This window comes from Petaurus breviceps, unplaced genomic scaffold, assembly GCF_028583685.1.
Source record: "Petaurus breviceps papuanus isolate PSGF00001 unplaced genomic scaffold, PetGlider_PUasm1.0 99, whole genome shotgun sequence".
NCBI lineage: Eukaryota > Metazoa > Chordata > Mammalia > Diprotodontia > Petauridae > Petaurus > Petaurus breviceps.
Genome location: NW_027187465.1, coordinates 12,127,564 through 12,143,723, shown reverse-complemented (window position 1 = coordinate 12,143,723; position 16,160 = coordinate 12,127,564). Strand labels below are relative to the sequence as shown.

General features: G+C 39.6%; 1 protein-coding gene across 4 annotated transcripts in view; it reads right to left on the bottom strand.

Annotated features, from left to right (window-relative positions):
- CIT (citron rho-interacting serine/threonine kinase) overlaps positions 1-16,160 on the bottom strand; it is a 177,241-nt gene that overhangs the window by 138,420 nt on the left and 22,661 nt on the right. For 3 of the 4 annotated variants that reach the window (XM_069081488.1, XM_069081489.1, XM_069081490.1), the window contains exons 6-9: positions 12,099-12,241; positions 11,228-11,321; positions 779-982; positions 241-394 (exon numbers count right to left, since the gene is read on the bottom strand). In XM_069081488.1, coding sequence (XP_068937589.1) covers positions 241-394; positions 779-982; positions 11,228-11,321; positions 12,099-12,241 — 595 coding nt within the window. Of the gene's footprint in view, positions 1-240; positions 395-778; positions 983-11,227; positions 11,322-12,098; positions 12,242-16,160 lie in introns of those variants that run through there. The other variant, XM_069081491.1, reaches the window with a different exon arrangement.

Genomic DNA, 16,160 nt, shown 5'->3' with positions numbered 1-16,160 from the left:
AATTGACATGTAAAAAACTAAGTTTCATGACTGGCCCCGTTCTTTGCAAACATTTTTTAATGTCATTTTTACTCAATGACAGCTATGATATTACCCTTTTCTATGTTCTTAAAAAAGCAAACCATTTATCTATGTAATTTATGCCAGATTCTCTCAGCCAGAACAAATTCAGAAAATCTCACTTCACTGATGTGTAGTAATGCCTGAATCTGAAATTCAATGAAAGCAGATTCTACTTACAGTTACGGATGTTATTCCAATCAATTTTTGAGAAAAATGGATGGCAACAAAGACCCTCATAATTCAGCCTTTCTTTTGGTCCACACAGCAGACTCTGAATCAGATCGAGAAATTCACTGCTAATTTTGGGGCTATCTGGGAACTTCAGAAACCTCTGTTTTCAAAGGAAAAAAAGTATTGTAATGATGGTTCTACTTATCTTGACCCTAAACTAAGTCAGTGCCTTTCATTCACTCAGGTTTTATGAAAGAAATAGATGCTCTGCCCCATTCATATCATAATGAACCAAAAGGCATGCTTCCCAAAATAAATGGCCACTTCACATCAATTTTTTTTCTAAACCCAACACTGATAATCACATGGCAAGGACATTTTCACAAGAATAAATCAAGAACAGCTTCAGCAAAACTCTGACATATCAGAACATTGTGCCTTCTGAAAGGATGTATCAAGCATTCAAAAGGCTTTCTAATGCTAACTACCATTTTTTTCTCTCTCCCAAGCAAAATGCAAAAATGTACTGTCAATAATTCTTTACCTGGAAATTCATGATATTATTAAAAGTTTTTGCTGTGGTTCCCTCAGTAAAAGGTGATCTTCCATAAACCATTTCATAAGCAATGACTCCCAATGACCACCAGTCACATTCAGGCCCATGGAAGCCTTTTCCATCTCCATTCATCACTGTCAGGACTTCTGGTGCCATGTAATCAGGTGTCCCAATAGGAAGCTTGGAGTTCACCTAACAAAACAATTTTTAAAAATTAGTACATCCCATGTATTTATGGTAGAGCTGTGAACTAGTTCAACTATTCTAGAGAACAATTTGGAACTCTAGGGATTAAAACTGTCCATCCTACAATAAAAGAGACTGAGGCAGAGCTCTGAGACAATGGCACTTTATTAAAGGATTCATTGTCCCCTCTAAGGAAGTAGACCTTGGATCTTCCACTGAAATGGAATCGTCCACTTGGATCTGAAATGCCCCCTCCTTCCAGGAATTTGTATTTATAGTAGTTTGATACCCAAATATGCAAAAGAGGCATGGTGAAATGCAGAACCTCATTGGTTGATAGACCTTGCTCTTGGGGCCAAAAATGGCATATCAGTGGGAGGAGGGGAGGGCACGGGAGGCAATAGGTTAGGTGAAGCATAGGGCATCTCTAGTGACTAAGTGGTCATAAGATGACCACCTTCTGATAGTGGATAGGAGAATGGTACAGTGGTACAAAGACAAACTGGAGGACTTTCCATATAGCTGAGTCAACTCTGCCATACTAAGCTTAGTCACCATGACAAGGATTGTATTGTGATTGTCATTCATTTTCAAAGAGACCACGGCATCAGGGAAATGATGACATGACTTGCAGTTGACTTGGATTTGAGTGAGGGAGGGCTCTACAAGGACACCAGCCTCTCTTTCTCCTCCAGAGCTATCTGGATCCATGGACCAGACATTCATCAGGATGACTGGAGAAGACCCAGGATGCAATGGAAGACCCTGGCCCTTTTAGGCTAAGGCCTTTTCATGTAATCACAAGGAGTGAGGTTAACGCCCATTCAGTGGATGGGGCTCTTTAAGTAGTGAGTCAAAGGATTGGTCCTTTATTCAGCAAAAAGAAAAAAAAATCATCAGCTAGAAGGAGAAGACCCTCAGCATTGCTGTTCCAAAGACATTGACATTCACTGTAAGCCAAGAGGGCCAAAAATACAGGCATTAAGTGGAGCTTGGGCAGGGAACTATTGTGTCTAATCTATGAGCTTCAGAGTGAACTGGGTTTAAGGTTTTGTGGAAGAATAAAAAGATAAAAAGGAAGGGAGGGAGGGAAAGGAAGGAAGGAAGGGAGGCAGAGAGAGAGAGAGAGAAAGAAAGAAAGAGAGAGAGAGAGAGAGAGAGAGAGAGAGAGAGAGAAAGAAAGAAAGAAAGAAAGAAAGAAAGAAAGAAAGAAAGAAAGAAAGAAAGAAAGAAAGAAAGAAAGAATGACATCTAGTCAGTAAAGTCCAAGTCAAGTGGGCAGCTTCTGGTCATCAAAATTTACCTTCCTTTGGAGAGGAGAGGGAGAGGAGCTGAGTTATCCAACTAGCTGGGTCCCCATGAAAAGGAAAAACAAGGGTGGAGGGCCTCTAGTTAGCTTCCTATGATTAAACAAGTGAACTTACAACCTGCAGCTCACAGTTCTGAGGCCAAATATACAGAACTTATGATCAATACCCCTACAGAATTATATCAAATTGACTGATACTTATTGGAACAGAATAGGGGTCTTCAATGAATCAGCTTTCTCAGAACTACACCCAAAACTGCACACCCTTTGACCCAGCAATACCAATACTAGATCTGTATCCCAAAGAGATCAAAGAAAAGGGAAAAGGACCTATTTGTGCAAAAATATTTATAGCAGATCTTTTGGGGATGGCAAAGAATTGGAAATCAAGGGAATTCCCATCAACAGGGGAATGGCTCAACAAGTTGTAGTATATGATTGCGATAGATTACTATCATGCTATAAGAAATTGTTTCAGAAAAAAAGAGAATGGTTTCAGAAAAACCTGAGAAGACCTATGTGAAATGACACAGAGTGAAGTGAACAGAACCAAGAGATCATTGTACACAGTAAAAGTAATCAATATATTAAGGATGATGAACTGTGAAAGACTTAGCTACTCTGATCAAGACAATGATCCAAGACAAATCTAAATAAGCCATGATGAAAAATGCCATCTATCTTCCAGAGAGAAAAGTGATAAACTTTGAATGCATATTGAAGGATTTTTCTTTATTTTTCTTGCTCTTTGTTTTCTTTTGCAATGTGGCTAATATGGAAATGTTTTTCATGACTTCATATGTATAATTGATATCATTATTTATCTTCATAAGAAGTGGGGGAGGGGCAAAAAGGAGTGAATTTGGAACTCAAAATTATAATAAATGAATATTATTATCCATTATCCCCCAAACCAAACTCTTCTTTCAGTTTATATAGTCAAAAAAAATACAAATTAATTTTGTCATTATTCAAAGCTATACTGAAGCAAATAAAACCATCTCAACAAAGATTTTTGGCTAATCTGTCCCACAGCTTCACTCCAGTCATGCCACTAGCATAGCAATAAGAGCAAACACTGATTTTTAAATGTCCAAATGCTTTTTATGTTCATGATTTCTAATGGTGGAGACATGTAATTCTGAGACTCTGGAAAGGAGGCTGTACAATCATCACTATGCCTACTTTGCAAATGAGGAAACTGAGTCTCAAGAGAAGTAAAGTGATTTGGCCATTTTGGCCATTCCAAATCCTGGTCTCGCTGTCCCAAAAGTCGCTGCCTCCTCTCCTCTCCAAACCTCTGCCTCTCCACAGACAATGGGTATTTTACCAGATACAATATTAGTGATTTGACCAAACTTCTCATCTTGTTTATGAAAACAAATGATCCCAAACTATCAAGACAGGGCTGAATGATCAATCTTCACATATTATTGACAAACTGACAAGACACCTGGCACACACTCTGTGTTAACAAGTTTTGAAAATTGCATAACAGAAAGTGATGTCATTATTTTCAATATACCCACTAAGCGGCCCACATCAATCACAAACAACAAAAAGGACCTATATAGGCACATGGATAAACATTCGCTAAAAGCAAAATTGTATATTCAGGGAAGTGTCTCCTCAGACTCCTTTCTTTACCTCTTCTCTACCCTTCAGGAATTCAGTATCTTCTGGCTCTCTAACCCACACTTTCTATCAAAACACGAATGGGTCTGACCTCATTGATACAATTCAGCGATGGACCACACTGACATTCACATCGTTCAATGTCACCTCAATCAGGCAATTTGCATTTAATCTTTTGATCTCTACTAGAAGACTCTGTGCCCTATTAAAAGATCTTCCGAGATCAACAAGTAAGTGGTCACATACATTTTTACTATGTACAAACACATCTGAAGGCAAGAGAAAATACCACACTATTCCTACTTAAAAATCTGGCCCTAAAGGTAGATTCAGTCATCTTAGGAAGTAACTCAAGGTCTCCTTGCCCAAGCAGCATCCAGCTTGGCCAGTGTCCACTGTGGCTACTAGTCTATTCCCAGAAAGCACAAAAGGTAAAGAAGATAGGACCTAATGTTTCTTTTGACATTCAGAGTCTGCTCGATTAGGAGACACGTCCACGTGGATTCAGCAGCAAGTTCCACCCCTTCACCTTCTTCAGAGGGCAGACCACTCTTCCATAACCCAGACATGGAAGAAAGTCAACAAAGTCCAATTTGAAGAGAAATTCTCTGTGGATAGTCAAGTCCTCCAGCTGTTCCTACTCAGAGATGACATCACACTGTATTTCCTTTGTCCAGTAATCAGAAAGCAGATGCTGTACTGGAAGAACTGAACCACACTCCTATCAACACTCTTGCTAAAGATAAAACCAGAAGGCATGACAAAGTCACTGCTAAATAAAAAGACAGCTTGCGGATTCTCCTTGGAGAAGTAAAGATAGGAATGGGCGAAAGACATTTTATCCAATGCCCAAAGGAACAAGAAACGTCATTTCAGAGGATTCTTGGTCACACCACTTTGTGGTGTTCACAATGAACATAAAGAAACAGATCATCAGGAACATCACCACAGCTTACATACCAATACACATACTACAGAGAATGAAATCACAGAGAAATTCTGCAAAAACCCTGCCAAGATTCCCCAAACTAAGTTTACATGTACCTTGAGGCTGACAGTGTGCAGACAAGAAGGCTCAGAAGGCTCATCACAGACACTTTCTTCAGAAAGAAAGTTGGGAGGTGGTAGACACACTGAGCACAAAAAAATGAAACTGACTGTACAATCTCTGACATGGATCAAATCAAGTCAACAAATGGGAAGTGCCTTCTATGGGCCTGGCCCTGTGCATGAGGAAAGGCAACAAGGCAGTCCCTGCCCTCAGGGAACTTACATTCGAATGGGTGAGACAGCTACAAGATATATACAGCACAGACAGAAGGCACTTGGACAGGCTAACAGTCGAGCATCCGAGAGCCAGCAAAGTGCTTTTACACATCGGAGCTCATCTAACCATCGCCTCCAGCTCAAAGAGGAAGCACCTGGCTATGGATGTGGCAGCCTGGCTATGATGTTCAGAATCAGCTGTTTACAGTCAAATTATCTACTCTTTAGAAAGATCACAGACTAGAGACAGAAGGGCCTTTCAAGGTCGTCCAATGTAACCCCCTCACTTTTCAGATGAAGAAACTGAGGCCCACAGAGCTTCAGCTGCTTACATAGTGAGTGACAGAGCCAAGATTTGAACTCAGGTACTCTGATTTTAAATTCAATTCCCCAAGTTCATTAGTTTCTGCCCCACATTATGCTGCTTCTCCAACTGTTTACTTAATTTACATTACCAAATCCCATCTCATTTCCCCCCTCATATTTTCAGTTCCTCATATTCCTATATATCTTGCTCCTCCCCTTCTTTCACAGAAGACAGAAGGAAAATTTAGACCTGGAAATTTCCTTCTTTAAATTTTCCTCAATTTCCCCTAAATTTCTCCAAATCAGTACAAATCACCTTCAGAATTTCCTCTTCTCTCTCTCCACTGCTCCCCAGCAGAGGCTGGAGGACCATGCTGGGTGATTCTGGGGACTAGGCTGGATGATTTCTCAGTTCTGTTCCAATTATATGATTCCAAGAAAAATTCTGTAATAAAAATCTGAGCTAAACTATGACCTTGGCTTAATGCACCAGCTTTCTTTCCTCCATTGTGCTGTGTCATCTCCACCTCCTCAAACAGCACACTGGACACTGAGGCACACAGAGTGCGAATGCTAAAGGCCACTGCCATCAATGCTAGGCAGAGATCACAAGAGGAAAACTGGCAAAATGGCTTATTATGTAGGTTTCATCAGTTGCCATCCTGCTAGTTTTACCTATAAATGCTCTTGCAATAATACAAATTACTTGGATCTCCTGACAACCTTTCTACAGGTTCACCTTGCTTTTTGCTGGGTTGCTTTTTTTTTTTAATATGAAACTTTAAACGTTTAATGAGGATAAAATGTAGAGTCCTACAAGAGTCCAAGAACTCAAATGCCCAAGTCCACAGTAGGTAAGCCACGACTAGATTATAGTTCATGTGAAAAAACAACCAAACCTGAGAGTGACAAACTCAATACCAATTAGCAAAGAGTCTTGGGCTTTATCAATTTAGAAGCCACCCAGGATAAGGGAGGCACTAATCCCACACCACTGTGCCCTGGTTGAACCACAGGTAGAGGGCTGTGCTAAGCATTGGCCATGACATTGGAGGACAGGGACTGACTGACTGACTGGAAGTCTTCACAGAAGTGTTCTTTTCTGCTAGTTGAGATGAAGGCACTCCTGCCCAGCCAAGGACAGGGCTAGATCCCGAGGAGAGGCCTAGATCACGAGGACAGGGCTAGATCACGGGGACAGGGCTAGATCACGGGGACAGGCCTAGATCACGGGGACAGGCCTAGATCACAAGGACAGACCTAGATCACGAGGACAGGCCTAGATCACGCCCGTGGGCACTTCCAGCTAAGAATCATCCAATGACCCTGGAGAACTATGGGCCCTGCAGTAGTTGTATCAGCCCACCTCCCCTTCTTGCTTGCAGTCTGCTGCTACTACATACCTTTCCATGTGCTTTCATCTGTCATCACATTCAGTTTATTTCAAATTACAAAAATAAGATTTTTTGATCTTTTGCTTTTGTATTATCTACTGAGAGAAATGATTATTAAACAACTACTTATTAGGGAGCTCCAGGGTTTTTTTTCCCCTTTTTCCTATTTCCTCATTCAAAGTCCAGTTTTTCTTTCTTTTTTTAAATTAAATTTTATGTTGATTTTTAGTTTACATCATTCATTTCCACAAGATTTTGAATTAGATTTTCTCCCCGTCTTTCCCCTACCCACCACCCCAAAACAGAGATCCCACTGTATACCCCCTCCCCCAATCTGCTCTCTCCTATATCCTCCCCCATCCCCCTCCAACTTTCCAGCAGGGCAAGATGGATTCTACACCCCAGTGCCTGTATATCTTATTTTCCAGTTGCATGTAAAAAATAATAATAATTTTTTTAAAACTTTGAATTCCAGATTCTTTCCCTTTCTCCCTCATCACCCACCCTTACTGGGAAGATAAGCAATTCAATATAGGTTGTACATGTGTAGCTACACAAAACATTTCCATAGCGGATATACTGTGAAAGACTGACCATATTTCCCTGCCTCCTGTCCCACCTCCCACTTGTTCTATTCTCTACTTTGACCCTGTCCCTTTTCAAAAGTGTGAGCTTCTAACTTCCCTCTCCTCCAATCTGCCCTCCCCTCCATCATCCCCCCCTCTCATCCCCTTCCCCCCTACTCTCCTGTAGGATGAGATACCCTGTTTAGTGTGGGTCATTCCCTCCCTGAGCCAAATTCAATGAGAATAAGGTTGACTCATTCCCTTTTGCCTTCCTGTTCTTCCCCTCCATTTTAACAGTTTTCCCTTACCTCTTCTATGAGATCATTTACCCCATTCTGTCTCTACCCATCTCCTCTCATTATATTCCTCTCTCACCTCTCAATTTCACCTTTTAAGTATCATCCCTTCCTATTCAACTGGTCCTGTGCCCTCTATGTATACCTGTACATATATATATATATATATATATATATACACATACGTATGTATTCATATGCCCATACACCCTCCTATATAGACATATATGTATGTATAGATATATATACACATTTATATTGCCTTCAACTATTCTCATACTGAGAAAAGTTTCACAACTTACAGTCATCATTTTTCCATGTAGAAATATAAACAGTTCAACTTTGATAAGTTCCTTATGATTTCTTTTCCCTGTTTACCTTCTCATGCTTCTTGTATCTGAATGTCAAATTTTCTATTCAACTGGTTTTTTCATCAAGAATCCTTGAAAGTCCTCTATTTCATTGAATGACCATATTTTCCTCTGAAACATGATACTCAGTTTTGCTGGGTAGGTGATTCTTGGCTTTAATCCCAGCTCCTTTGACCTCCAGAATATCATATTCCAAGTCCTTTGATACCTCAATGTAGAAGCTGCCAGATCCTGGGTTATCCTGATTGTGTTTCCACAATATTCAAATTGTTTCTTCTTGGCTATTTGTAATATTTTCTCCTTGATCTGGGAACTCCAGAACCTGGCTATAATATTCCTAGGAGTTTTCTTTTGGGGATCTTTTTCAAGAGGTGATCAGTGGATTCTTTCAACCTCTATTTTGCCCTCTGGTTTTAAAACATCAGGGCAATTCCCCTTGAGAATTTCTTGAAGTATTATTTCCAGGTTCTTTTTTTGATCATGGCTTTCAGGTAGTCCAATAATTTTTAAATTATCTCTCTTTTCTATTTTCCAGGTCAGTGGTTTTTCCAATGAGATATTTCACGTTGCCTTCTATTTTTTCATTTGTTTGGATCTGTTTAAGAGTATCTTGATTTCTTATAAAGTCACTAGCTTCCATTTGCTCCAATCTAATTCTGAAGGAATGATTCTCCTCAGTGAACTTTTGAGATTCTTTTTCCATCTGGCAAATTCAGCTTTTTAAGGCATTCTTCTCCTCACTGGCTTTTGGAGCCTCTTTTGCCATTTGAGTTAGTCTATTTCTTACGGTGTTATTTTCTTCAGTCAGGCTGTTGACTCACTTTTCATGATTTTCTTGCATCATTTTCATTTATCTTCCCAATTTTTCCTCCACTTCTCTTCAAAGTCCAGATTTTCAAGGAAATCCCTGACTTTGCCCAAATTTTTACCCCACCTAGACCATCTTGTCCAGGTGGAATTGTTTCTCCACCCAAGTAGAAAACCTTACAAAGAATTTAAGCTACGGTGAATTCCAGTCAGTTGTGTTCTAATAAGGCAGGAGGATGGGGGGAGGTCCTAAGTGATCAGTCACATCCTCCAGCCCCTCGTTAGAACAGGTCCACCTCTCAATATAATATTCATTCTCTCATTAATTGTTAACCTATCAGAACTGATTACTGCCTATCAGGAACACCCAGGGCATATAAACATCAAGAAGCCACCATGATACATCTTTGATTTAGGAGAGACAGCCAAATGATTCTTTCAGCAGTCATCCACTAGCAATAATTAATAAAATGATTAATTACCCAGAAACTATGTCTCTCAAACCTTTCATTTGTCAACTACATTATCTTTTGTTTCCTTCCTTTCTCCCACTTCCAGAAAATTAGCCCTTATAAAAATAAAAAAGGAAAAGAAAAAAAAACCTCAACAAAACTAACCAACACATCAACCAACATCATAGTCAGTGTTCCACACCCAGCCTCCCATTTCTGCAAAGAAGCAGAAAGTCTCTTCAATATCTCTTCTTAAGGCCAGGCTTGGTCACTATAATTTCACAGCCTTCAGTTTCAATGGTTTGGTTTTTGCTGCTGCTGTTCTTTCCAACTACATTGTTGTAGTCATTGTATATAACATTTTCCTAGTTCTGTTGACTTCACTTTGCATCAGTGCATATAAGTTTTCCCACAATCCCATGGTAACATTTCATTATATTCATGTCACCACAACTCTACAATATTGTAAGATTATAACTGTGGAGAAAATTCTAACTATCCTCTGATTATCAACATCAAAGAGGCATGAAGGAGGAAGGACAGAAGCTCACCAAAGGTGCTATCATAGGTACACAGATTACAACTGGAAAAAAGATTATCAATAGATGACGAGATCCTCCAAATGTTCTATTTGTCAATGACGCTACACTGATCATGTCAAGCCCCACAGGGGCTTCTCAGTAAGATCTAGAATTAATCAAAATATATCAGAAAAACATAACAAATAAAGAGCATATTCTCCCAATACCATGACATGGAGTCGGATGGTCAGTTCGATGAGTTAGTACAGCAGCGTGTGTGTGTGTGTGTGTGTGTGTGTGTGTGTGTGTGTGAGAGAGACAAGCACTACATATTAATTATATCTGTCGAAATGTTCAGTGCTTTCCATCATCCTAAAAAGCTCAATGAACACAAAAAATATATATTCATCTAACATTAATATTCTTCTAATGATTCCAATGACTAGAATCATGAAATATTATGTTCTCTAAAGAATTCTAACTCCATATGCCCCAAAAGGCACTGGAAACATATTATGTACATAAGTGGCATGAGGTACATGGCTAATGTCTTGCAAGCAAGAAATGGTGCAAAAGAGATCATTAAGAAAATAAATACTTAGGGGCGGCCAGGCGGCTCTGTGAGTAAGAGCACCGGCTCCAGTGTTGGGATGACCTGGATCAAATCCGGGCTCAGATACTCAGCACCACACCCAGAAATAACTGGCCGTGTAACCTGGAGCAAGTTACTTAACCCCGATTGCTTAAAAATAAATAAATGCTTAATAGAAGAAGAAAGTAGGCCAGTAATGTAGCAAAAAGAGAGGAATAAAAGATAAATACTGCAATAGTAACTATGAAATATTAAAAGGTCAAACGGTGGATAAAGCACCAGCCCTGAGTTCAAATGTGTTCTCAGACACTTTTTAGCTGGGTGACCCTGAGCAAGTCACAAGCCCATTTGCCTCAAAAAAAAAAAAAAAGGGAAAATGGAATTTGTACTGGGTACATATTCTATGGCATAATTACGTGAGAGTCCATGGTTGAAGACCACATGGAATAACAAGGAATGAATGAGCTGTGATGTGTAATGGAGGAAGGGGTACACATTGATGAGATCACAGATGCACCAAAGGGAAAACAGCAAATAGACCATGACTATGAACCTTTACATCCTAAAAGTTTAGGTACCTTCAGTTAATGTGCCTGTGTTATTTGATATAAAGAAAACCACACAGTGAAAGTATAAGCAAAAGCAAAAGGGAAATGTGAAATATTAACAAATAAGCATTTTTTGTCCTTTAGCAAACTACCCAAATTTCTCCCCCAAGTTTTTCTAAACTCATTACCACGTTATTTGTAGTCATTTTGGCAGCTGCTCCAAAGTCCACCAGCTTAATATGTCCTGTTCGGTCAATGAGAATGTTTTCTGGTTTGATGTCTCTGTAAGAAGGGCAAATGCAAAACCTCAAAAAGCACCAATGAGAAATTCCTATACTGGGGCTATCGATTCTGTCAAGTACCTGAGTGCATGTTTTTAGAGATCTAAGTACAATGAATCATTTTTGAAATATGAGCACACATTTCTGAAGTACAGAATAAAACAAAAGAAAATGTTTGGGAAATATGATAGAACTGTAATATTTCAGTGTCAGAAAAAACCTGCCTCCTCATTTTGCAGATAAAGAAACTAAGGCCCAGTCAATAAATGACTTGCCCTCACAGAATAAAGAACTACATAAAACCTGCTCTTAACTCACAATCCAACAGTTCTCCTTAGCCATGCTGCCTCACACAGATGAGCAAAAATAATACATGTTGGACAGGAAATCTGCTATCACTAGAAAGGACAGAATTCGATTCCGCTGGATACTTTTAATTACTTATTGGCACAGTATCAAACAAGCATCCTGATCTTCTAGAGTTCTCCTCATCTCCTTAATGCCAAAAGGTACCTCCACTTCTTCCTTTAGGAAAAGAAATTCCGTTTTTCTCCTCTATAACCCAAAAAGCCTTTATCAAGTCTTCTGTTCTAAAGCTCACCTTACATGTGGTTCCTCTTGACAAGGTACCTGTCACTTTACATAATTTACTTTTATCCAGCTGCCTGTAAGATCACCTCAGAATTGGGGGGTACACTCATTTGATGCACAAATAATTTAGTGCACTGATTTCTTATAGGACAAATCTGTACTGAGCTACTAAAGAATACTCACTTACCGATGGACATAACCCAGCTGATGAACACTATGAATGGCTAATACCAGCTCAGCAAGATAAAACTCCACCATATTTTCATCTAATTGATCCTCATAGCGATTCAAGAGCGATAGCAGGTCCCCTCCAGGCAGATATTCCATAACCTGTAGAGAACGACAAAACTGTTCAATCACATACAACAACTAGAATGCCTAAATTAAGTCCTCAAATGAAGTCTCTAACATAATACAGTTCTTTCACACAGCAATCAAAATGTGTGTGGCATTTAGAGATCAAATCTCTTTAAAAATACATCTCTTTGTAACAGCCTGAGTATGATACACTCAAAAAAATTACTAATGTGAATTTTTTAAAAATAAAATTACACACATGTATTTAAAAGTGCCTGAGGATAAAGTAAAAGAAGTCAGTTGCCTAGATTAGCAATAATGATGAGGAAAAGGAATAAATCTGAGTTCTCTAATTCTTATTAATAACTTCACATTTTTTTAGTACTTTAGCATTTACTAAATGCTTACTGCAGGGCAGGCACTACGCTAAGATCTGGGGATAAAGAAAGGCAAAAGATAGTCCCAGCCCTCAGGGAGCTCACAGTCTAATGGAAAAGACAACACACAAAGAAGCTGTAAGTATTACAAGGAGAGGCAGCAGACCACAGTGGACAGAAGGCTGGCCTGGGAAAGGAAGACCCAGGGTTGAATAATGCCACCAACACATACTAAATGTGTGACCATGGGAGGGTCACTTAACCTCTAAGTGCCCCCAGAAAACTCTCTAATACAAATTATGGACAAACCACTAGTATTTGTGAGAAAAGAAAGTTTCTACATTAGGTATTCGTCATGCCAATGAAATCACAGTCTGCCCACCCCTCTGCTATGAGGCAGTACTGGGCCTGGAGGTAGGAAGTCCTGAGTTCAAATCCAGCCCCAGACACTTACTAAAAATATAATCCTGGGCAAGTCATTTTTGTCTGCCTCAGTTTCCTCAACTATAAAATGGGGATGATAACAGCACCTACCTCCCAGAGTTGATATAAGGATCAACTGAGATAATATTTGTTCATAATAGGCACTTGATAAATGCTTGTTTCCTCCTCCTTGTCCACACAAAAAATATACATATATTTACAAAGCAATGTCCTCATAACTCTATAGAGTAGATAGTAAAAGCATTAATATTATTATCTATATTTTACAAATGAAGAACCCATTCCAAAAGGTGGAGTGATATACCTGTTGCCCCCAAAACATAGTCAATCCAGTCCAAGTCATCTGACTTCAAGTCCAACAATATTTTCACTAGCACTTTTTTCACTTTTGCCATTTTTAGGAGGTGGGTAGACAGGCACCTCTATATTCCCCACAGTTGGATGCAATAGCTACAAGGCTGGACTTTGAAGACAGGATCCAGTAGGCTGGCCCATTGCCATTCTTTCTACCTATCCCACTGCCATATGCCTGCTGCATTTCTAGATTAGAGCTAGTCACCATAGAGGAAAATGTTGGGATATAAACTTCAAGAAGCCAAGTTTGGTCCTTGCTTATTTAGATTAAGTTGGCCCCAACCCAACCCATGGCAACCTCACAAAGTCTGGCCTAATATTAAACTAAATCTCTATGTCAAAACCCCAGTCACATAATTCTAAAACCAATAACAGGTGCTATAGCAGTTTTCAGAGAAAAACTTGATCAGAAAGAAGACCTTCACACAGTAGACAATCCTTGATCTCAAGGAGCTCTATAAAACTTCGTAAAGACCTTTATAAACATTTGCTGACTTAAATGAAGACAATTTTCCCTGGTATCTGTCGAAATGTCAATTATGGACCAATGAGAATTCAGTTCAATATATATAACCTATAAGGTCATTCTAGATTTAATGACCCTATGACTTAAGAAGAACCTCAACTGTGGATGCTATTGATACATGAATATTTATAGTCCAAAGACCAAAAGAAAAAAAGTCCTTCTCCTCAAGGTGTTTGTATCCTATCAAGAGCGTATTACTCTCTCCAATGTATAATATTATTAATAGAAGAACAGTCCATTATAGGGGCTTCTGCTGTCCCTTCACATCCACAAGAGACCTCATCTCAGTACCAGGGCACCCACCTGCCAAAATAAATCTCACTTACTTATCAGACTCAGTTCTGACCTGCAGGTAAAGAGTATGTGGGTGAATGGATTTTAAATACATATGCTAATATTCAAGTGTTCTAAATAGCAAAAAAAAAAAGGAAAAGGAAATTCACAAATAAAGATTCATACTTTAAAAAGATAGGTCTCTAAAAACTATTTATACATGATGATATATCATAATTACGCTTTCCACTCTGCTTGTATTAAAAGATATGTTAATACAGAGAATCTCCAGTAAGGTAATGATTCTGGAATGCTGGGACAGTCAATCATAGCTGCTAGAATGGTTTCCTTTATGATTGACCATGAAAAGCTATACTCAATCCAGAAGTGGGGAACCTGAGGCCTTAAGGCCATATTTGATCTTCTAAATCCTTAAGTACAGCCTTATGACCAAATCTGATTTAGTCAAGAAGCCACACTTAAGGACTCAGAAGGCAACATGTGGCCTTAAGGCCACAGGTTCCCCACCCCCTGCTCCATACCTTAACCTGAACCTGTACTAAGTATTAATACGAACACACATTTCCTTCAAAGAGAAATACACCTTCTGAAAGACATAAGAAAGAAACACACCATGATTTTTCCAAGAGGCAGGTCTACCCATGTCACATGTAACTTCCTATTACATTTTCAGGCTTCTAGAAGAGGGCATCCCTACAGAAAATAAGCTGCTGACACCAAAACAGCCGTTTCCATGAAAGCAAGCCTCACATCATGTGAAGTAAATGTGGAAATACCTAGTGATCTTCACTTAAATCATCTAACCAAAATTAATTCTAGTTGAAAATTCCAGTAGTCAGAATAGCAAAACTCTGTTCTGGGCTACTAAGCAAGTTACAAAGGCATATTACAAGGGCACTGCTGATCACCCCAGAGCAGATGATGCCTTTTGGACCATACTCCATGCCCAGAGAATGAGAAAGACTTCAGCGGTGCGGCTGGGTTCATCAACCTTTCCCTTGAAGTTGGTTATGCTGGAGGATTCCACATAGATCTAGAAATCAGTGTTAAACTGTACTTTCTGATATCAGGGAAATTGTGTGACTCTGCAGGCCACAAATATTAAACACCTGTGCTCCTGGAATGTTCCTACAATCTATCGCTCAATAGATCATGGACTTCCAGGAAGAATCAGCACAGCAACAAAAAACAACACAATCAAAGCCACAAACCAACACTCATGATGGAAACCACATGTACAGTCTAAGTGGTCCTGGTTTAGGGGTGAGAGAGTGTTTTTAGCAAAAATGTAGAGTGGAAAGTTGTACTTAAATTCTATATTTAGATACTGTCCATCAATTCACAGTGCTCAATAAGTTCAACAAACATTTATTAAGTACGTACTACGCCCAAGACACTGATAGGTGTTGGAGATATCCCCCAAATGAAGAAAGATGACCAAACCAGCACGTCCTACAAGAAGCTGGTAGTACATGGTGCCAGAGCAGCAAACTCCAGACCAAAGATCGGTGATGGATCATGCTAACCTTGTGCAGCTGCTAAACCAGGAATTACCACAGGCACCATGTCTGGCTTCTTCAACCATGTCCTCAGTGTCACCAACAAGTCTCACTGAGTGCTGATCAGGGTGCCCCAGGCACTGTGCTGGGCACCTCACAAACATTCTCTCATTCAATCCCCTGGGTGAGGAACGGCAGGATGGAGATCATCAACAAATAAGGCCCCAAATAAAGCCAATGCATGGCATCTGAAAAACAACACTATGCCAGGCTGCAGAAACAACAGCTGGGTACCCTGATCCCTGAGAGGGTAATCACCAGCTGGAAGGGCAGAAATGTTTTGAGGTTTATAGCTTACATAGTCTTCAAGCTGAAAGGGACTTTGGGGCTCATTCAGTCTAAGTCCCTAATTTCAAGGAGGATGGAACTCAACCCCGTAGATGCTGCTGGTTATTTTC